General features: G+C 37.6%; 3 protein-coding genes and 1 long non-coding RNA gene across 6 annotated transcripts in view; 2 read left to right on the top strand and 2 right to left on the bottom strand.

The window, feature by feature from the left end:
* Nucleotides 1–4,163, top strand: part of LOC111325802 (calmodulin) — a 4,953-nt gene extending 790 nt beyond the window's left edge. Inside the window, exons 2-5 of the mRNA XM_088729295.1 lie at nucleotides 1,333–1,363; nucleotides 1,886–2,029; nucleotides 2,878–3,120; nucleotides 3,986–4,163. Of these exons, the coding sequence (XP_088585421.1) occupies nucleotides 1,333–1,363; nucleotides 1,886–2,029; nucleotides 2,878–3,120; nucleotides 3,986–4,014 (447 nt within the window). The 3' untranslated portion in view covers nucleotides 4,015–4,163. The remainder of the gene's footprint in view (nucleotides 1–1,332; nucleotides 1,364–1,885; nucleotides 2,030–2,877; nucleotides 3,121–3,985) is intronic.
* A 1,372-nt stretch (nucleotides 4,164–5,535) lies between these two features.
* On the bottom strand, nucleotides 5,536–10,761 carry LOC111325801 (uncharacterized). Its single transcript, XM_022929693.2, has 6 exons — nucleotides 10,623–10,761; nucleotides 9,079–9,109; nucleotides 8,106–8,249; nucleotides 7,539–7,684; nucleotides 6,524–6,620; nucleotides 5,536–5,842 (listed from the first exon to the last, which is right to left on the bottom strand). The coding sequence occupies exons 1-6, from the start codon at nucleotides 10,623–10,625 to the stop codon at nucleotides 5,808–5,810; spliced, it is 456 nt and encodes a 151-aa protein (XP_022785428.1). The 5' UTR covers nucleotides 10,626–10,761; the 3' UTR covers nucleotides 5,536–5,807.
* Nucleotides 10,762–11,687: 926 nt separating this feature from the next.
* On the bottom strand, nucleotides 11,688–17,320 carry LOC111325800 (uncharacterized). 2 transcript variants are annotated; one of them, XM_022929691.2, is made up of 5 exons: nucleotides 17,146–17,320; nucleotides 13,114–13,141; nucleotides 12,794–12,937; nucleotides 12,263–12,502; nucleotides 11,688–11,933 (listed from the first exon to the last, which is right to left on the bottom strand). In XM_022929691.2, exons 1-5 carry the CDS (start codon nucleotides 17,179–17,181, stop codon nucleotides 11,905–11,907), a joined length of 477 nt encoding a protein of 158 aa, XP_022785426.2. In that variant the 5' UTR covers nucleotides 17,182–17,320; the 3' UTR covers nucleotides 11,688–11,904. The 2 variants fall into 2 exon arrangements, with proteins under 2 accessions (XP_022785426.2, XP_022785427.2); XM_022929692.2 differs by lacking the exon at nucleotides 17,146–17,320 and adding an exon at nucleotides 15,067–15,209.
* Nucleotides 17,321–17,418: 98 nt separating this feature from the next.
* Nucleotides 17,419–22,040, top strand: LOC111325846 (uncharacterized). 2 transcript variants are annotated; one of them, XR_015990249.1, is made up of 3 exons: nucleotides 17,419–17,613; nucleotides 18,663–18,723; nucleotides 19,154–22,040. It is a non-coding gene; the product is annotated as an uncharacterized LOC111325846 (long non-coding RNA). The 2 variants fall into 2 exon arrangements; XR_002694380.2 differs by lacking the exons at nucleotides 17,419–17,613; nucleotides 18,663–18,723 and adding an exon at nucleotides 18,731–19,010.
* The last annotated feature ends 435 nt before the right edge of the window (nucleotides 22,041–22,475 follow it).

Below are 22,475 nucleotides of genomic sequence, written 5' to 3' on the forward strand. Positions count from 1 at the left end.
GTGAAACGAAATTAAACATTTTTGGAAGCTATCTTTTTTTCATTAGTTTAAGAATAGAAGTGATGGCCTGTAGAAATTATTTGAACAGAAATGATGGTTTCGTCAAAACGAATGCCGACACAGGCGTCCCAAGCTCTTGTCTTGAGCCAAAGCGAAGGATTATTTCATGAAAGCGTCACGCGTTGGGTGACACGGTGTTAAGTAACGCGAGGTATTTGACACAATCTGTGAAAAGATAACTTGAAACGAGTCGAAACTCAATCGTTTGAATAACTCGACTTCGCTTTCGGCGCATTCAAATGGATTATAATTAATATTTTTATCATTGAATTCGACCGATTAAGATAAGGTACAACCAAGGAACTTGCACGCGAAAAGCATAGTAATTGAAGTTGAGAACTGTTCTCAACTTCAATTCGGGTTTAAATTTACATAATCCCAGCTTCCCTGTCACTCCATCAAAAATGTGTTGCCTTGGTCACTGCCAACAACTTGTGTCAATTAGCGCCATTTCACACAATCACAAAATGGAGAATTCAACGAGAGAAGATTGCGATCACACCGAAAATGTTTCTACCATCGTTGCCAAAGTGCGAAGTGAACGGCTGATGAATTTTCTCGAACGGATAGCTCGAACCGTTCGAACGGATGATGAATATTCAAGAACGGGTAGCTGGAGGCGTTCGAACGGATTATGAATATTCAAGAACGGATAGCTAGAGGCGTTCGAACGGATGATGAAGTTTCTTAAACGGATAGCTCGAACGGATGATGAATATTCAAGAACGGATAGCTTGAGTCGTTCAAACGGCTTGCCAATCCAGTCGAACGGCCGATGAACGGCTGGTGAACGGCTAACCGTTCGGAACGTTTTCCCGTGAGAGGTCACATATATCTTCACTTTGGCGAGTTTCTAATTAATGCAATTTTTTGTTCAGCCGAGGTTATTGCAATAAGGATCAGCAAAACACAAGCGATGAGGCAAATGAGATGAAATGCAATAAATCGAACTATTATTGACCAATCCTAGCTTAACATCATGGAGGTTCGTTCGAATTCACAGTTTCTCCCATGAAAAATTAATACAAAAGATGCAGTTGAGATCCCCTCTGTAAGTGAATCACACATTTGTCTTGACAATTTGTTGTTGTTGGTATTTGCTCTCCCATCTGCAATCCTTATATATTTGCATGATATATAATATATCATATCAGTGATTTAATCTTATTCAGCCCGGTGAAAGTAAATGTTAATGGCTTGTTCCCAATTTCACTCAACTGTACTAATTATTTTCCATTTAGTGAGAGTGTTTTCTTTATTTTTCTTCTCAAGGCTGATCAACTTACAGAGGAACAAATTGCAGGTATTAAACTTTTTCTTTATGTTTGTTTTCTTTTGTTTTGCCTTTTTTTGTTTGTTTGTGTTTCTAGAGAAAAAAAAAAGCATTATACACCAAATGCAAATATGGCAACCAATTTGAGTTGCCATTGTTCTGGACTCACTAGCCTCTCACACATGTAATAATCCTTTTGTGTTTCCATGCAAAGACGAGGCTAGTGAGTCTGGAACAATGGCAATTCAAATTGGATGCCATATTTACATTCGGTGTATAAAGTAGAGTTTTAACTGAATTATTTTCAGATTTAAATACACTCTGAATTTACAGAAAATATTTATGACCTAGATTATAGGGAGCTTGGGTCATGGGTAAATTCCATAGGAAACGGAGGGGGGGTTGAAGGGGGTGAAATTTCTAGAATGGGACATTCAAAAGGAGGGGAAGAAATAATTTTTTTAAACATTCAAGTTAATACTGTCAATAAGCTTTGGCTTGCTATTTACAGCCATTAACTTTTTGTTTTCTTCATTCTTAAAAAAAAAAAAGAATTCAAAGAAGCGTTCTCGCTCTTTGATAAGGATGGAGATGGTACCATCACCACCAAAGAACTTGGAACAGTGATGAGATCTCTAGGACAAAACCCAACTGAAGCAGAACTGCAGGATATGATTAATGAAGTAGATGCAGATGGTGGGAGTTTTCATAAAACTTGTTTGACATTGGATTCTTGATCCCAAATCACAATTATTATAATAATAATTGCCAATTCAAACTTTTTTAATGGTGAATTTAAAATCTGAATGTCAAACCCTATTTGAGTCAGTACTGTGCTGTTTTGTAAATGCTTTCTGGTCAGTTTTGAATTGCCAGACAAACGCACTGTAGGTATGATGTCTAAATTGTTACTTGTTAAATTGTTCATTGTTAAAACCGCCTCCCGGTTAGCTCAATTGGTAGAGTGCCGGACTGTTGTGCGGGAGGTCGTGAGTTCAAATCTAGCCAGACTAACACTCAGGGTCTTTAATTAACTGAGAAGAAAGTGCTGCCTTTTGTAATAATATCTGCAAATGGTTAGACTTTCTACTCTTCTCTGATAGGGATGATAAATGGAGGTCCTGTCTCCTGCAGGGTTGGGGTAGGAGTCATTAATTTCCCACACACGAGATTACTGTGTGATGGATGTCCTCCCCGCAGTGGGATGGGTGGGTAAAAAAGGGTTAGGTGTCAATTGGAACGAAAGTTCTGTTCCTTTCTCCTGCCATTCCTGTGGCGAATGAATTAAACTTAAACCTAAACTAACTCCTTACTAAAGAGATCTCAAGGATTCAGCAATTGTACATCATACCTGAACCAAGAGCAACAAGGGTATCATATCATGGCACCCTTTGAAATTCTGGATTATTATGATTCTAGTGAACAGTTCAAAGAAAAAATTGCCTCCCTAAGTTGAAATAACCCTTGGTTATGTTTCCCTTAGTACTGTTGCAGTTTAATTCATTAACCATAGAACTTCACCAACATGACTGCATTTTTTGTAGGTAATGGAACAATTGACTTCCCAGAGTTTCTCACCATGATGGCCAAGAAGATGAGAGAAACAGACAGTGAAGAAGAAATCAGAGAGGCTTTTCGGGTGTTTGATAAAGATGGCAATGGTTTTATCAGTGCTGCTGAGCTGCGTCATGTAATGACAAACCTGGGAGAGAAACTTACAGATGAGGAAGTTGATGAGATGATTCGAGAGGCAGACATCGATGGAGATGGACAAGTTAATTATGAAGGTGATGGTTTGACTTTTTTGATAGAATCTTTTTTAGGTTAAGCTGTGGTGAGGGGAGGTTTTAAGAGGCCTGCACTCTTCCTCCTTTTTGAAAAAACAAAAACATGTTTCCCAAGTTGTATCCAAGTAACTAAGGAAGAGATCAAGAAATTTAGATGCAGTCCCTGATGAAAATCTTTGAAGGATACTAGAGGATCCTATAAGATCCTTATAAGGAGGACCTTTGAGGATCTTATTGACAATCTTGACAAAGATCTTTCAAAACTCTTTAAGGATCTCTGAAGTTCTAGCTAAGATGTGTGTCATTGAAAAGTTTTGCTCGACATTTTTCATAGCGTTGAAAGTTGATCCATATCTGTCCTCATTCGAATAAGTAGCTTCCACCCACCTTGAATACTGCAACTGATGTACACAGTAGATTTATCTTTATTATCATGATAATTAACAACTATTCACCAAAGTGGAGGTGGTTAGCGGTGGATATTTACCGAGCCGCGAAGAGGCGAGGTAAATATCCACCGCTAACTGCTGACACTGAGGTGAATAGTTTTTTTACTATACACTAAAACAGTGAGATAATATACACCACCGTCTTTAATTTGAGTGATTACTTCACTTGTCACAGATGCAAACCAGGGCGCCATTTTTTCTCGAGTTGCTCGGAGGTAAATAGCAAAGGATAGTCGGAGTTTGACTAGCCAATCAGAGCACGCCTTCGATGCTATCCACTGTTTTAGTATATACTAATTATTATTGTCTTTCCTATCATGATATTTACTGGCATTTTTCTTATGAAGCAGTAATGGTTCAAATGAAAGTGTTATGTGCTCATGTTTACGCTCTCATTCCATCTTTTGTGTCTACAGAGTTTGTTAAGATGATGACAAGCAAGTAAAGTTCTGACCATTCCTCATTGTTTTTTCCTGTTTGCACTGAAAGAAAAATTATGGATGAAGTGAATGTCTGGAATTGTAAATCAGTAAAGATACTACTTGTATCAGCTACATTAAATTTTTGCTTCCTAAACATTAGGAAGATATTTAAGTGTGATTTGATTTATTATTACTGTGAGATATAGATATAAGTTTAATTCTGTTGAATCATTTAAAAATTGTTACGTCATAAGATATTATTAACCCAAAAAAGTTATTTAAAAGTGGTCTTTACCACTTGGTGTTAGAAAAATTAATCAATGTTGCGCTGTCGTAGCACTGATAAAATTTGCATGACAGTTTTACTTTTAGTGGATTTGATCCTAATTCAAAAGATTGACCAAAATAAATTCCTTCAAGATGGGAAAAAAAGGTTTACAAAAATTTAAAATAATTTTTTACTTTTTTTCAGTCCATTTAAAAACTCATGTTTTAATTAACTTGTGCTACCAAGGTGAAAAAAATTTCATCAGCATGACTATATTTATCCCAGAAAACTGGGGCTAGAATTTGGATATCATCTGTGTCCCACTCAAAACTTCTCAAATTGCTTACATCACAGTGAATATTACACATCTTATTGAAAAGGAGTTGTGAGCTTAATACAGTAATAATAATATTTTATGAGGGAACCCAACTCACCAAGGCAGCTTTCAGAGAGGCCCTTTTAATTTGGATTGCTTTGTAAGAGTTTTATGTTCGTTTATGAAAACTGGCTTTTTTTTTCGTAATTTTTCAGTAGATTTCAATGACTCCAATGTTTTACCAAGATAAGAAATTGTGTGCAAGTTCTTTCTAGTTCACAAAAATAGTTTGCCTTGAGTCTGTGTAAAACTCTTTAAATTATTTATATCATATATTTGAAATAGATTACTCATCGTATCGTTGGAAATATGATACACCTCATTAACTCAAATGACTTGTTTTGCTGTTGTAAGGAAGAGCACTTCAGCTGACTTTCATGGCCAGGCATTTCATACCTTTCAGGTTTACAACCATGCAGAAACAGTAACTGGTGACAGTATAGTTCCCTTGCAGATTATCCTTAGTTGTGTTAGTAAGATTTTAGTCTGACCTTCTAGAATGAATGAATGAAATTTTTCGAAACACCGCAAGCTAATACGGCTATAAGCCCTCTAGATGTGAAAAAGGTTATGACATCCTCGAGTAAACTCCTTGACTGGGAAAGTGTTTAACTCCTAACAACTGCAAAAGGCTCTCAAAAATTCAATCAAGAGTTCATTTAAAAAGTTAAAATTTTCTAGTTCGCCCTAAGAATTCTCCAGAAGAGTTCAATATCTGAATATCGAGGCAAAAAATATAAGCGCATGAATCAGTGACCGTGTGTGATAAACGCAAAGTATCTCGACTTATCATCGATGATGAAAAACAAAAGGTTCTTTATAAAATGCCTTAGTTCGGGGGGTCACCGTAAGTAAGCGCATCGCTTCTCCCGGGCGGCGTCTTAATTTCAAACGAGAATCTACTAAGCAGATTGCTCTTTATTGTTTTAACCCATAATTTTAAAAATTATTCGTAGATGAGAGTATAACAGCTATAGTGCACTGTGTCCTGCCATTTGAAGAGTAGAAAAGAGTAGAAATACCTCCTCCAGCTCCACCACTCCGCACACATTACACGCAACTGACACGTACACGCACGCACACGGACGTGTACAGAGACGAACCAGAACAAACAGAAAAAGTGACATGGCATACATTAGAAATTTGGCTGGAAAAGAATTTATCATCTGTTCCTATTTGTTGACATTGCTCATCATCTTCACAAACTCTGAAATGAAAAGTAACAACGCAACAAATTCAACGCTTTGTCTTAAAGTCTAGTCAAATAACCTTAAGCAAAGCAGTCAAATAGCTCAAGATAAGAAAGACCTTAAGCTGTACAGACCAGAGCGAGACTAATAAGACTTAGTAAGCTTTAAGTATTTGACTGTGTCAAGGAAAGAGAGCCTGGGTAAATATATATCAAATGAGGGTCGCGAGAAATAGATAATTGCATTGAATATGCTTTACTTTGCTCTGTGATTAGTCTAGAAAGCTCTCCCCACCCTGCCCGTTAACCAATCAGATTCAAAACTTAAACCATCTGCATCTGGGTCACGTGCGTTTTCCCGCGTTTCTGGTGGTGCTTGACTATGGTTCGAGTTCTCGTTTCCTTCCTGTAATATCGTCTTTAGTTCTGATTGGCCACTGTAACGACTGCGGGTTGTTGGTTTTTACTAAATCTGAGAGAGGAAATGTGTTTCTGCGTTCGATTCCACAGCTACTGAGTAAGCACATAACTGAGAGCAGAATGGACATGATTTAAACATAGGGACGGTACACTATAGCTCAATTATTTGTGTAACCGGTGGTAAAACATGTTAAAATGATCTGCATATGACCGACCGGCATAACTTCTCAATGGTTAATATTTCCATGCAGGCTCCTGTGTCAAGGATGTCCTTCTTACCGTCAAAGTTGACTTGTCCGTCGCAGTCCAGGTCGGCTTCTTTCATCATCTCGTCAACCTCCTCGTCAGTCAGTAACTCGCCGAGATTCTCTAAGACCTAAAATCGTTTTGAACATGTGTTGATAAATGCTTCGAGACTAACCCAACCTGCGGATGTTAATTTGGTCTAGCAGGACGGTTGAGTTGACGTATTCAAAGAACAACTTAGAAGTACACGTATGTACTTTATAGCTTCCCTTGTCATTTAAAAGTCAATAGGAGAATCTTGAATATGGAAACGTTAGCCCAGAGAAGGAAACAACAATCCCTTATTCCGTTATATAATTGTTTGCATGACCGTGACGGTCCCAAGTATATCAGAGATTTTTTTTTAGCTTTAGGGAAACTATGTACAATCTGAGAGGAACCGGCATTAATTTGTGCGCACCTAAATTTCATTTAAATTTTATGAAAAAATCTTTCACCTATATGTGTGTGCAAATGAGAAATGGATTACTTACAAATGTGAAACTGGCCAATAATATCAACCTTTTTAAGAAGCTATTGCGAACATTGAAACTTTTAATTAGCTGCTTCACCATTTTATACCTGTATTTAAGTGACTCTAAACTTCATTGTATAAACTAAATTTTAATGTTAATTTTAAGTTATTGCAATTTCTAATCTATTAGGTCTTTACAGTATGTATTAGGTTTTTTTTCGATTCTTAATCTTAGAGGCACGTACGTAGTTTGAACGAGCTCTACGAGCTCCTTGACGCTACGTGGGTAAATAAAGTATTGATTGATTGATTGAAATAATAATCAACGATGCCGTATCAATTTCATCCCTCTAAGAGACGTAGAAATAATTCAATAACAACAACAACAACGAAAATACACAAACAAAGCAAAACAAAACAAATATGAAAAACAAAGCACAGCGAAGAGATTTGACAGCAATCGCGCAAATGGCTACTAATCATCTACCCTGGTTTTGCTACGACGCTGTAGTAGGTTGTAGGCTCTTCGCTGACCTGTTTAAGCTCCTGTGATGAGATGTATCCACTACCGTCTTTATCAAAAACATTGAATGCACCTCGTAGTTCTTCCTCCATTGTCATGTTTGCTTGTTTGGCCACCATTAATTTTAGAAACTCTTCAAAATCTATTTCGCCACTCCCTGGAGGATAGAAAGAACACATAGAAATTTATGCAAGTACAAAGAGCCTGATAAAGCAAAACGGCAATTGGCTGAAAGGAGGTGAGGTATTTCGCTAACTAATAACAGACCCTTAGCAAAACCAAAGCAATTATAGGCCACTTTCGACACTGAACGACCAATTCTGTCATAGGAACCCTAAGCGACCAGATCTAAACGAAATCGAAAGTCTGATTTGCATTTTTCGTTTTAGAGAAACGCTTTGCATCTAAGACAAAACTGTAGTTGTGTTCCCGATAACTTTCTGACTAGCCAAGTACCACACAAAAACGCTCCACTGCCGGATGATTGTAACTATCTAGAATTAGCCCTCCCGTTCCTCTCCACTTTCCTCACTCCGTCAACCGCAATCCTCTTCGGAAAATATTTCACTTAACCTCACCATCCTCATCGACCTCCGAGATCATACTCTGTACTTCTTCCACAGAAGGATGCTGACCTAACGCCTCGAATACTTGCTTCAATTCCTTGATGCTGATGGTACCACCGCCATCTTTATCAAACAGGTTAAATGCTTCCTTGTACTCTGGTCAAACAAAACAGTTAAATTGCTAGATATATAGAAAAAAAGATAGATAGACAGACAGACAGACAGAAAGACAGACAGAAAGACAGACAGAAAGACAGTCAAAAAGACAGACAGAAGGCAGATGGATAGACAGACAGACAGACAGACAGGCAGACAGACAGAAGGCAGATGGATAGACAGACAGACAGAAAGACAGACAGAAGGCAGATGGATTGACAGACAGACAGACAGACAGACAGACAGGCAGACAGACAGAAGGCAGATGGATAGACAGACAGACAGAAAGACAGACAGAAGGCAGATAGATAGACAGACAGACAGACAAACAGAAGGCAGATGGATAGACAGACAAACAGACAGGCAGACAAACGGAAGGTAGATGAAGAAACAGACCTACAGACGGGCAGACAGACATACATACAGACAGACATACAGACAGGCAGATAGACAGACAGACAAACAGACAGACATAAAGACAGAAATACAAAAAGACAGACAGACAGACAGACAGAAAGACATAAAGACTGACAGGCAGACAGACAGACAGAAAGACATAAAGACTGACAGGCAGGCAGATGGATAGACAGGCATACAGACAGGCAGACAAACAGAAGACAGACGACAGAGATGCAGACAGACCGACATAAACATAGACAAACAGACAGGCATAGAGGTACACAGACATAAAGGCAGACGGGCAGATGTACAGACAAACGTACAGACGGCCTTACGGACAGACGGATGGATGCGCGTATACGTGCAGACCATGCACGAATGCATGGATGTATGAACTGATAGTGAATGAACGAGTCACGGCAAGTTATACCTTGGACTTCCTCTACGGAAAAATTCTCGGCCTATCAGAGAAATGCAGAAAACGTTTAGTTCATATTTAGTTCAGTTTTCGTCTTCACTAGTAAGATAAAGAATTTCATGGCAAAATAAAAGGCTGAGTTGGTTTATAGGAAAAAGCTATTCTACTTTTTTTGCGACGAGGAAAGTAAAAAGTGAAAAAGAGAGAAAAAATGAGAAAAGAAAAGAAAATTTAATAAACCACATTGAAAAAATAAATAATTGAAAACAAACAGACAAGCAGAAGGACAAATAGAGATTAACACAACGGTAAAAGAACGTAAAAACTCCTTTAAAATCCTAATTCCAGTTGAAAATAATTCATTTTATTGGACTCCCGCTGAGTTAGCCAAATGCATTGAAGTAGAATTTACCTCAGGGCTCGTGAATAGAGTTTAATCATGGCCTCCACATGCTACGTACAGTAATTTACCAGCATCCGGCTACCAGCATGGTTCTTATTTTGATAAACAGGAAACGTGAATCGCTAATGAGATAACTGGCTGACATCTCTGACAAACTCGCAATTAGTGTCAAAATCTGGAGACAAGGCGGACCCAAATACTGCACATGAATAATCCAACTAAATTTACGTTTTATATCTAGCACCTCAAAAGTGTGGATGTGTAAAACGAAGGAACACAAGATACGTATTACATGTGATGCAATCGTCCTTTGAGATCGATGTTCTGTTCAGTTTTATTTCACGCGTTTTAAGGTTGGACTGACGCCCAGAGTAACATTACAAATTATCTTTGTATCACGCTTACACATTAGGACGCTACTGCCACAAAAACAATTACAAGTGATAAACATCCCATATTTGTCTTAAAAAACTTGATGACTATTGTTACTAAATAATTTAAAGAGCGCGTGTGGGACATTTGTCTCTTGGCACAGGCAAAAAGCGATATTTTGCGTCATTTAAGCAAAACGATGGTAACATAACTGAGAATAGCGCTTCTCGAGAGTTCTTCTTATTAAGGCACAGCGTAAGGGGCTATTTGGGGTTATCAAAAACAACTTATCGATCAAACGAGTATCCACTTTAATACTTGAAAAGCATCGTCCTTCTCAAGTAAACATGAGCGAACATTATACAAAATTTACACTTTTTATGGCGTGTTTTTATTTTTTAAGAACACTTGGGCAAAGTCTGAAACAGTGCAACAGATTCCTTAGAATTATTCTTGTATTATTTTCATTCTGCTGCTATACAGTGAAGTTTTCAGCCGCACGTCTTTTTCCGCTAAAACGGCAAATGTTACTCAAGTTCAATCGTGAAGGCGAAAACGACGTTGTCTTTGATTCGCGACAGTGGGAACAAACAGTTATTACTAAGAGACTCTCAACATTATGGAAGTAACTCTGATAAAATTCTTTAACCGCAAGCCATACTAGTTACAAAACACAAGCAGGAATGTAACTGCTCCCGCCCAAGTTCTTCTCCTTATCTGGACTTCACATTTGTACGCTAAATGATAAACCTAAAATGGTGTATAAATCGCAGCAACTCACCATTTCGTTGCAATAAAACTGTTGGTGATGAGCGAGGTTCCGTAAAACAGATCGTAGTCAGTAGCTCTTGGGTGCATATGTCAAAATGGAGATGGAGCTGATATCTGTCTTGCTGAACGTCACAAAAGAAGAAATTTTAAATATATTTATAGATACATGTCAATTTGACGTGGCAAAACATTTGTTTACACGCTTAGTGGCCTGCCAAGATGTTCTAAGGTGTCATCATAATGCGATGGTTTATAGAATATGTATCGTTTTATTTCTCTATCAATATCTTTTTAATGTAATTTTCGGTCCAAGAAATGTTGAGAGAAGGGACAGTTTTGATTGCCTCGAATAACATATCTCAAGTTGCAATGAAATCCCGAAAATGTACTGATACACGCCGGTATTGCATTCATATGGTTGCTGCATTTTGCACTACATGCATGCGCGTGCTTGGAAACGGACCCAGTTTAAGTTTCATAATGAATGTTGTTTTGAAAGGAATGTAACTCAAAGTAAAGAAAATGGTATTTTCGTCGAAAAAATAGCTTCTTTCCATTTATTTCCGTGTTGGGTGTCTGTAAAACACATGTTCTTGAGGAATTCAGCGTTAGTTTTTCTGACTTCCCAACCAATCGACTTAGAAAATCGAGACCAGCTAAACTGCCACTCGTGTCAATACTGACCAGTCACTAAAATGATCTCTCAATTTTCCTTCTCTCGCTACTCAGTTTCATAATTTTTTTAAATTCTCGTGTATCGTGTGTATTTTCGATTATTTGTCTCGTCCCTAGACCTCTCTGGGACCTCGGGAGACTAGGACTAGCCCTACTAAAGCGAAGGAAAAGCTTTTTTCCGTCTTTCACTGTATGCCTGTCGCACGCTTGCTGCGTTGATATCTTATTCAAGTAGGGAGACGAAGGGGAAGCGAACGATGTAACGATACCGTTAGGAGGTTTTAAATTTCTATCTCATTTGGGAGCTAAGGGTCACTTATTTGAGCATTGAATCGTCGAAAAGACTGAATACAATCTAAGGCCAAAAAATCTATTTGGATAAATAAAGCCAGAACGAAAACACAGAACAACGTTTTATTTTTAACATCACTAACGTCAAGCCTTTACAATATTTTATCTAATCACGGCTTGTTTAACAGGAAAACCTTATCGATTACAGCAAAAAAGGTACATATGCATTCAAACGTATGCAATATTTGAACGCGGCAGTTTGGCGAGACAAAAACTGCAAATTATTCAGTGGGTTATTCAGATTTATGGTATAGACACCCTTCCATTTACTCATTGCTCACAATCCTGGTAAACTCTGTAAAAAAATGGAAAAAATTAACAAATAAATAACAAAAACATTAACATGCAATGACATTTTTTATTCGTATAAGGGAGAGAGGGTTGGGGTGTGTTACCCATCATGCATGGGTACCCTATAAGGGGTATAGGCTAGCACTGACACTTTTAATAGTGCTAGACTCCTGACAAACGACAAAACTCTCCCCCTGACACGTCTTAAATCTTCCCACCGGTAGAGAAACGTGTGTCCAGCAGGGCCTGGTCGCCAGGCGCGGTGGCCTTACTCTACCTTTTTATTTCCAACCATTATCTATAGTAAGGCTATTTCAGAATTGTCAAATTTACCTTTCAAATCAACAAGGTTATCTTTGTTAACATCTGCCTTTGTGAACATGTCTTTCAATTCCTTTTCTGCCAGATTTTCTCCAGTGACTCGCATAACTCTTTTCAGATCCTCAAACGTGATGAAGCCATCATCGTCTGCATCAAAGAGCCTGAAGGCCTGGCGCAATTCCGCCTGCTGACCTTTCACTTTTGTCTGAGACATCATGACTAGAAACTCGTTGAAGTCGATATGGCCACTGTCTATAAAAATGAATTAGTAGGCTCGTTGAGTTGTAAACTAAACAAGTTATCTTGACCCTGACTGGTCATTAACACGTGCAGAAATAGGAAGTACGTAGTTCACTCAAGTTTGACTGTCACAATCATAGTTTCTGATAATTCAAAGTCATTTTCAGAGCATTTCCAGTCCGTCACTAAAGCGTTTCGAGGAATATGCATGCCCTCTCCAAGAAAAACAATTGCAACAGAAAAAAATGCCACTGGTTTTGCTTATTTGTAAGACAAAGCTAAGGTATCAAAACCTTCACTTACTATCGGCATCGACATCCCTGATCAAGTCGTCCAATTCCGACGGGGAGGGATTCTGCCCCAGTCTCCTCATGACGACCCCAATCTCGTCAGTGGTGATGAAACCGCTGCCATCGTGATCAAAGAGTTCGAAGGCTTCACGGAAGTCTGGTTGTGATTGAAAATACATAAAACGTGCTTAAAACCTGTTTGTTGGAAAGATGAGCCTAGATGTTTTATCTATAAAAAGTGAAAATGACTGTTTTGCTATTTAAATAACGATTGTAAAAGTAATTTTACATTTTACGCTTACATTATCTAACACATGTTTGTACTGTACTTACGTTTCTTCTCCCTCTCGCTGAACTCGGCCTGAAAGATAGTACAAAAAAAAAAACACCAGTTACTTCCAACATTCATACTTTCACGCCAGTTTCAATTAAAAAAAAAAATTCTCAGGTGCTAAAAGAAATGAAAATATCATTTGCTGTCACTGAACAAACTTTATAAATGGTTTTCGAGTCAATGTTTGTTTTGGGGGTAACGAGGTGAAACAGCAAGTTGAATTCTTCTCTAGAAAGCACTCATTGTTTGACTAAAAGATTGTTAGGTTAGGGTTAGGGTTAGTTAACTTAAGTATCAGTTCTTTCATTAGCTTCTATCTAAAATGCAAGCAATACATTTTCAGTTAATTGTCACTTTATGAAAACTGCTACAGTCTGTCAGTTAGCCCAATACCGATTTTAAAATAAAACTGTTTCTTTTCAACAATGGAACCCTCATTTTCGAACTTTCCAGTATACAGCAGCTGCAGTTTTTGACAAAATCCTAGCGTCCATGAGGAGCAGCAGTGGTGATTTACTACGTTTTGCCGCAATATAATGAAACACTTGAGAAATAGTTCATGATTTTATGAATTCCTAACTGAAGGGTGCATGACAGTCAATGACATCAAGTATTGTGGAATATATCATTTAAAGTACAAAATAAATTGTAGAAGAATTCACTACCTTTCCACGTTTGTATTTTATGACAATGTAAATACACATACCATTACAGGGCTGGGATGGAAAGTGCTACCTCGCCAATAAGGCATTTAAAAATGAGACATTGATGTGCAAGAGTCATACACTCTTGTCCCGCCTTGTTTCGCACGACTTACGAGCTTTCAAGTGGAAAATTTGTGGTCTTCTTTAAATATTGAAAAAGCGAAATCATTTAGCAGAAAAATAAATGCTTGATTGAACAAAACTTCTTAACCGCAGTGGGTGTGTTAGTACATTTAGCATGGACTGCAAGCATACGTTTTTGTGAAGAAAAATGAAGGGGGTGACAGCAACGGCTTTTTTTTCTTTGTTTTCGTTATTTTCTTTGTTTTTTTTTGTTTTTTTTTTGTCGCACAGATTCTGTACCTTGAAGTGATACAATGAAACTAGGAGATGCGAATCGGAAGTGCGCTTAAAATTCATGCAATCCATAGTTCCCCTCTACTAACTTTGTGCAATCCACATGAGTTTTTGTTTTGTTTTTTGTTTTTTTTTTTTTTCAGTTCTGTTTTGAACAACTTATTTTAAATGCATTGAAAAGCACTGTTGCGTGACGGACTATGCCGACTTATGCAAATATTTTGTGATTAGTGTTTGTGATCAAACACACAGCCCTAAAATCAAACTTTACCAGTTAAATTGTACAAATTTAACTATTTTTGCAGAGTCGCCGTGCAATTTACTTAAGGTCAATTGATGAACCAAGTAGATACGAAGAAAACCTAAGCTAATTTGGTGAATATTTATAGGGACATTTCTCGACTGTTTACAAGCGTCTGAACGCCCTTTTCTCTCGAAGATTCTGGCGAGCCTTCATTTGCGAATTTAAAGGACATTGAAATTGTATCGCTCTGAAAAGTCAGTCTGATCTGCTTTCAGCTGAGTATTTCCAGAAGAAAATTCACGTCGTAAACTATTTTTTCATCAAAGGCTGTTTCCAGGTACCTATAGCCTCGATCCTGGATAAAAATTTGCTGCAACCACTGAAGCACAGGAAGCGAAATTTTCACGAACGAAAGCGAAAACTTTTCAAGAAACGCTCTCGATTAAGACAGTTTTGTGTCGCTATTTTTGGAAAGAGGGAAAAATTCCATAATTCTTTAAATCTGCGACAAGAATTCAATGGACTTCGTTTCGAAAAGTTTGCTGTTTATGTCTCATTTCAACGTAATAAATGTTACTGCAGGATAATTTCACTTCATAAGAACACCTAAACGCATAAAGGAAAGCATTTGATCGATTTTAACTCACCATTTTCTTCGATTAGATTGATTTGGAACTTCTGTGACAACTTGACGTGCTCCTTTGATCTAACGCCTACGACTACAGCGTCTCTTTGCGAATGATAATTTAAACGATGCTCTAGAAAATATATTTGCAATGCAGAGCAATATCAAAGAAATTCGTGACAATTGTGACGTCATATGTAAATAAGTCCTGTGATGGCCGATGCGGGACCAGCACATTCTCTGAAGAGAGTCGAATCGTAATTAAAAGGGCTAACAGGGAGAACATCAAGAAAACCGATTTTAAGTTGAAAGTGATCAAAATATGTGAGGACAACGAAAGTGTAGTAGAAAAGCTCTCACTGCTTTTAAAAATTCTTTTTCGTATTTGAGCCTGGGACATTTCTAGCATTTTCCCGGGTTCACCGATGCAATGTTGCCTTCAAAATAGATTATATGCCTCTAGTCGAATAAATAGAAAACTAAAAAGCGCTGATTTGAAAATGCTAGGCTGTCATGCTCGATCTTGTCACAGACAAGTGGCATTTTCCTGTGCTGATGCAATGTTGCCTTCAAAATAGATTATATGCTTCTAGTCGAATAAATAGAAAACTAAAAAGCGCTGATATGAAAATGCTAGGCTGTCATGCTCGATCTTGTCACAGACAAGTGGCCCATGGCATCAAGAGGATTAATTTCAGAGCTCACAGGCTGGCGGAAATATTCATTAATTTGCAAACCTTTCGCTCAACCTGCTAATGACCTATCGATTGGAAAAAAAAAAAAAAAAAAAAAAAAACACTCGACAGAGCTCTACCTCAATAAGCACGTCATTCATGATAACAAAATTCGTAATTATAGGTAAGGTATGTTGTAACTTCATGCTTTTAAATAACGTAAGCTGCTGCTGTTTTACTTTATCTTCTGTTCAAAATTTGTTTCCATTTGTTCCTGCATTCATGCGAATTTATTGTAATGAGCAGAAAGTAAGATAAGGATGAAAACCATCGTGGACACTTGTCAACGATTACAACATTTCCTTAGACCCTTTGAAATTCTCTTTTGAAAATTGTTAAGTCACTTACGGGACAAGGGAAGTTTTCTGGGATAGTGACTTTTCCTAACTGATTTTCCCACTGGCACTACCAAGAAGAATCTTCCTTAAAAGAATGCTTGTTATATCAAACAACAAATATATATGAAACACATATATATGAACTGCGGTTATGAAACGTATATGTGCACGATCCTTCGCAGTAAAGCACTATTTAAGCAATAGTGAAAATCAGACCTGAAAAAAATTCAGGCCTGTACGGGATTCGAACCACTGACCTCTGCGTTACTAGTGCAGCGCTCCACCAATTGAGCTAACAAGCCAACTGGGAGCAGGCCATCAAATTAATTCGACATAAACCCGTAGATGATAAATCAAACAACAAATATATATGAAATACATATATATGAACTGCGGTTATGAAACGTATATGTGCACGATCCTTCGCAGTAAAGCACTATTTAGGCAATAGTGAAAATCAGAGGTCTGATTTTCACTATTGCTTAAATAGTGCTTTACTGCGAAGGATCGTGCACATATAATGCTTGTTATATCTTAAATGTAGTTGTGAAACAAGACAGTGTTGACATGTGAAGGTATGTTGAAAGAGGACGTCACATATGTCACGCTACAATCGAAGGAAAATACGAGGATACAAAATAAATATGCAAATTGATGGATAGAATAGAAACAACTGAAAAATAGGCGGGCAATTTGAAGGAAAGCTAACTTATGTAACAGGACATCCCGTCCTCCCATTATTGATGTAATTTAGCGAAGGTCACGTTCTTGAATATTGTAGAGTTTACTGAAAAGTCACCATGCAGTAAGAGAAGGACATTATTCATTAATGTTTCTGGTCGACTTTTATCAATATAGATATCGTTATTTCCTAGTCAGTGCCGCAATGTTTTTATCAGTCCTACAAGACAACAGTTCAATCTTAAACAGCTGTTTGTATTCGCCGAGGATAATCTAGCTAAACAAAACTCACACTCTCAGTTACAGAGAAGTCAATATCTAAAGAAAGTGTTATCGCGTCAAACTTACCAGATTGGTTTTAGCTTGAATCGATAGAGCTGTCATTTCACTGCCGTTTCATAGGTGTTTTTCCGTACGTGTTAAAACTGACAGTCATTAGGGAAGGGAGTGACGGATTATAGAAGTTGATTGTTTACAGCGGATCGCAACTAGCATGTCACAGATCCTTCCCGATGTGTCACACAGGCATTTTGCGTGTCTCTTGGGAGGGTAATTCAATCCTTTGACATCACGGACTGATGGACAACAAGTTGTCCGGGCCTGGGTCGAGTATATGTAGTTAAGACTTGCCTGTAAAGCAAATAAAGCATTTTTTTCGTTTAGATAGTCGCTGTTTTCCCTAGTAACATCATTAGTTGCACGATGGAGCTTCGTAAAAATAATAGTTCAGAAAATGCCGAGAATTGTATGACAGGACAAACTGTTGATTGTGAGACAAAAAAAGCTTGCAAAAGTGAGTTTTTCTGCAAACTAAAGGTGTGTAATGTTTTTTTTTTTTTTTTTTCGAAAAGAAAAGTAAAAAGAAGGATTCTATGGAAAATAATATTTTAAAGTACATTTTAACTACATAAGTGTTTTTTTCATTCTTTCTTTCTTTCAATTCCCTTTCTTCTCATTTGGAGCAAGAAAAGTCTACTCGGCAAAGTGGAAGCTTAGGCCTCTAAAACTATACGGAAAATCGATGGCAAATTCGATAATTTAATGCATCCGAACATAAGCGTGTTACAGTGCTTCAATCAGCATCACATTAAATAATACAACACCCGGAGCCCATCACTTGACAACACCCGTTCATGGGACAATGTACAAATTGAATCTGTAAAAAATTTATCAATGAAAAAAAAAAAAAAGAAGGAAAATTAGCGAACATGTATACAGACATGCAAGAGCGCGTCGAAAACGAAAAAATGTTTGCGCCTTGAAAACCTTTGACCTAAACATGTGATTTTCATTTTATATGTCACTGAAAGATTCATCACTTAAGCTCAGCCAACCGTTAAACAGTCGAAATGTCTTGATTTTACCCTTTCGAAAGAGAACATTTTTTTAATCTCTTTGCGAGTGAGAGAATGGCGCACAGTTAACAACTGTCTTCTTTCTTTTTCGAACTTCGAGAAAACAAAATTAACTTCAATTGTTATGTTCAAACCCAGCTTATTGTATTTCTTTCTATCTAAAGATAATTGCCTGTCTAGATTCTAAACTATATTAGCGCCTTTATGCATTCAGGCTAACCAACGTAAATATGTTGACTAACAAAATTTTTTCAGCCGGTTCATGCTATGGTTTATTCATAACGTTTATACTTTTGCCAAAGACTATAGGATTTTCGTTTGCTCTTGAATTTTTTAAAACTAGAAAAAAACCTAGCTAGCTCGTGCTTGCCCCAATGAAACAACAGCATAGTTGCCTCGAGGCATGTTTTGATAATGCTTGAACTGATTAATGTTTAGGTAATTATTACTATACACAATGATTGGCGTTCAATTTAAAAATTCCATTCATTTTTTCTGTTCCTTCATCAGATGTTTCCCTGAACTGATTTGCTTTAGTAATCTTATATTCTCGGAAGACGGACCTTTTAAGGTGGGTTACGTGTATCCTGATATTGGATGTCAAGGGTAACCGGGAATAAACAAGGTTAAACAGAAACTTCCATCTAGGCTTTAAATAGAGGGTTCTGCTTGGATGATAATATCATTGAGCTTTGGAGTCCACCAGTGCTAATTTCCACTTGTTTTGTTTTCTTAAACAAGTTCTATTCATTGGTGGTAAGCCACAGAATCTTGTTACATGTTCTCACGTAACCACTCGTACACTCTCACAAAGGTGCTTACACTGAAAACAGGTCGTCGACATTCCCAAATAAGAAGGTACGTTTTGAATGGTGGGTTGGAATTTTCCAGCTGTGTTACATAGCATTTATTCATGTCTTGTAATGATAGCAATCTGTTGAAAAACCAATCTTGAAAGAATCAACGTCGGTTAAACCGAAAAAGCTCCTTTTCTTTGACAGGGGTCAAGATCAAATCTTCAACTCTGTCAAGATGCAACGAATGATGATCTGCACGAGATAACCGGAGAGAGACAGAGACAGAGAGAGAGACAGCGAAAAATGCATGCATAGCTTTCGAATTTAACAAAGGAAAGACATCGAACCACACGTCTCGAGTGAACGTTCCAAGCAGAGCAAAATCCCAGGGACACGCAGCACGTTTATACCGTAAATTCTGAGGAAAAGAGGGTCTGGTATTCTTCCATATATAATCAGTAAGGATGCCCTCTTCGAATTTGAAGACAAGCTTAGAAAATGCGGCTTTCTTTCTGCGATTATCAAAGATCGGCTCGGGAAGACAAAGTAGGGAGCAGCAATTTGCCAAATTATCTAGCTCAAGATTCAACGAGTTGACAGAACTGTACAACGAGAACGCTCCGCGACACAACAAAGCAAAAATTGACAAAGTAGCCCATCTATTGGTGCAGATATTACAAGTTCAAGAAGTCCAAACGGTTAAAGAGTATACCATGAACGGATACACATTTAAGGTGCACGTGCTAGAGGACACGGAGCTATGACATACGGAGAATTCATAGAGGCATCATCTTGCAACAAGGAATTCATTGCATAGTTGTATATACGTTCGGGAGCTTTAACAACAATGGCGATTTGAAATCAGGACATTACACCGATACCGGTGACATTGATGGCACTGAAAAGAAAAGGAGGAAGATAATGTTTACAGACATGATATGATAGCTATTTGCGGTTTACAATAGGTAGGGTATTACAAGTCCTTTTTGGCCTTGCAGACAAGATGATTAGTGTCAATGGAAACCCTGAATTTTACTAATAATAATAATCTCTGGAAATCTACTGACTTAACCACTTTATAGCGCCACTTCTGGTTATCATCAGTCAAAAAAATCTTCAACTGTTACATATTTACTCCCTGTAGTTGTGTTACAACGTCTCTTTAGTTCAAGAGAACTTTTATCTACAACACAGCGGGGTTACTTCAGAAAAAAGAACATAAGGCAGTGCTTATGTCAAGAAAACATTCGGGGTTGAGTGGATTTTGTCTGTGGCATGCCAATGCACACCCTACGGATGATTTGTGTTTCAACTTTAACCTCCATAAACAAGCTCTGTCCATCTTAAGCTGTCGTAAGTAACAAACGGAGAACCTCTGCCATCCAGATAATAACAAGCTTTAACTCTATGATAACTCGTACATCTCGTTTCCACAGCTCGATACTCTTTTATTTTAAAAAAGGGATTTTTGAGGAAAAGCTTAAAAGTGCTGCATCATTCTGGCATTTCCTCTTAAGTGTAGATACCTCCCCGACGAGATAGGTCAGTTGGATCAAATTTTTTGAGAACTTGAGTGAAAAGTTTTCGTTTGAATGTCATCAAACTTTGTGATTAATAATCCGTCATTTCAAAGATGCAAGTCACCCTATCCAAAGACTTGTAGTCTTAATAATCGATTGTTTTATGTTATTTTTTATTTTTGAAAAACTTTCGAAAGGGTTTAGGGTCCTTAGAGCAATCTAACAAGCCATATGGTGGATCTTAAGAGTTGTCAGTTATCATTACGATATCACACGACGTCATGGGTGACCCGTTCATTATAGTTCTTCACGCGATGTACCGTAAACTGCCTTTCGTCAGATGACTCGTCCCGGTTGACTTGGAATGAGTCAGATATATCAGAAACGGACCGACGAGATCAGATATTGTAAATCACTACGATCGGCGTGATTGGCCAAAGCTCTCTTGCACGGCGCGCTAAAAGTTATGTTGTCTTTGTTGCTTGTTTTTCTTTAGAAACGCATATATACAGATTGTTTCTTGGACTCGCCAGCAACAGACCAGATCAAGAGGTAACGGTATACATCGTACCAACTTTACAAGAGATTCGACGAGTATGGGATTGTGTGCTCCTACTCACGAACACGAAAATACCTTTACCAGTCGAGTGCTCTGAGTCAACGTTATAATTGTTCTTCATCTACTTCTCTTGTCATTTATGGGAAACAAAAACAAAATTTGCCTCGTGCCTGCTCGCTTTGTTACAGATCACACTTGATGAGACACCACTACAAATTTAATGTAATAAGGTTTTATAATTGTAATGCTCGCCTAGGACTCGTATGTCTATCTTCTTCGTCTATTACATTTGACGTCATCTTCAAACACGGAAAAATGGATAATCTTTATGGGAAACGCACTCTGATAATCGGACGAACAAGAAGTGGAAAAGAAAATGTGAACCACAAGATAATCATTCTAAACAAGAGATTATATTTTCTTTTTTTTTTTTTCTAAATTATTAAATAGTTGAATGTGACGGCGCTCAATATTCAATGGAGATGTTTTTGGGATTTTATAGATAATTACGTTTAGCTGGCACCTTGCACTGTCATAGTAACACACAAGGTTGACATTTTTCTTGACCTTTACCTCCGGACGAGTTATAAGAGTAGAGAAAAAAAAAAGGAAACAAATAGGGAATCATTAGCAGATCTAGTACCAAATTCTCCGCAATGACATCATGCGCATCTTATGGTAGACATAAAGGAGAATTTGGAATGATATCTTGGGAGGGGGCGAGACATAACAAGACGAATACGAAATGTTGGCAATTTCAATTGCCAGTAGGTCTTCTACACAAAACATTTCCCAGAATCGAAGGATATATCATCATTGAGCGAAAAATATTTCTCGGAATAGTGTAGAACGCCCACCCTTTCTCAAGGGAGCTAGCGATATCATTTATCTTTCCCAACGAAGGAGGCAGAAAAAGAAAACAAGAAGAAGTTGTAGAGTAGAGACACGGTAAAGTGAAAACCCAGCTAACAATAAGTAGGATTGAGTTTAAAATAAAGGATTTTTCCCGAGAGGTTTAATTTTGTCAGGGATCCAATATTTCCCAGAGTGAACCGCAATTCTTAATTGGGTAAATGGGCGATATTTGCATCAATGACATCATATCCGTCTCAGCTGGACTTCTAATAATTATGTCGAAACTCTTAGGTCACATTGCCAGCGTGTTACACTCGAAAAATCTACAAAATTTCTACTGTTTAAAATTTGTCACAAATGAAATGATTTTCAAAATTAAAAAGACCATACTTTATAGAGCAGTATCTTATGAAACTTCAAAGTAATGGCCCTGAGTTTTAACATACAACGTCCTAAGATTTTCCTTTTCCTTTGTTTTGTTTTTGTTTTTGTTTTTTTTTTCAATTTGGTGATGGAGGTTAGCATATCCGGTGCAACCTCTTCCCTTATTATCTTAAACATAAATCGTCCTTTATAAACTTTAAATTTAGAG

The sequence above is a fragment of the Stylophora pistillata genome, chromosome 8, assembly GCF_964205215.1.
Source record: "Stylophora pistillata chromosome 8, jaStyPist1.2, whole genome shotgun sequence".
Taxonomy (NCBI): domain Eukaryota; kingdom Metazoa; phylum Cnidaria; class Anthozoa; order Scleractinia; family Pocilloporidae; genus Stylophora; species Stylophora pistillata.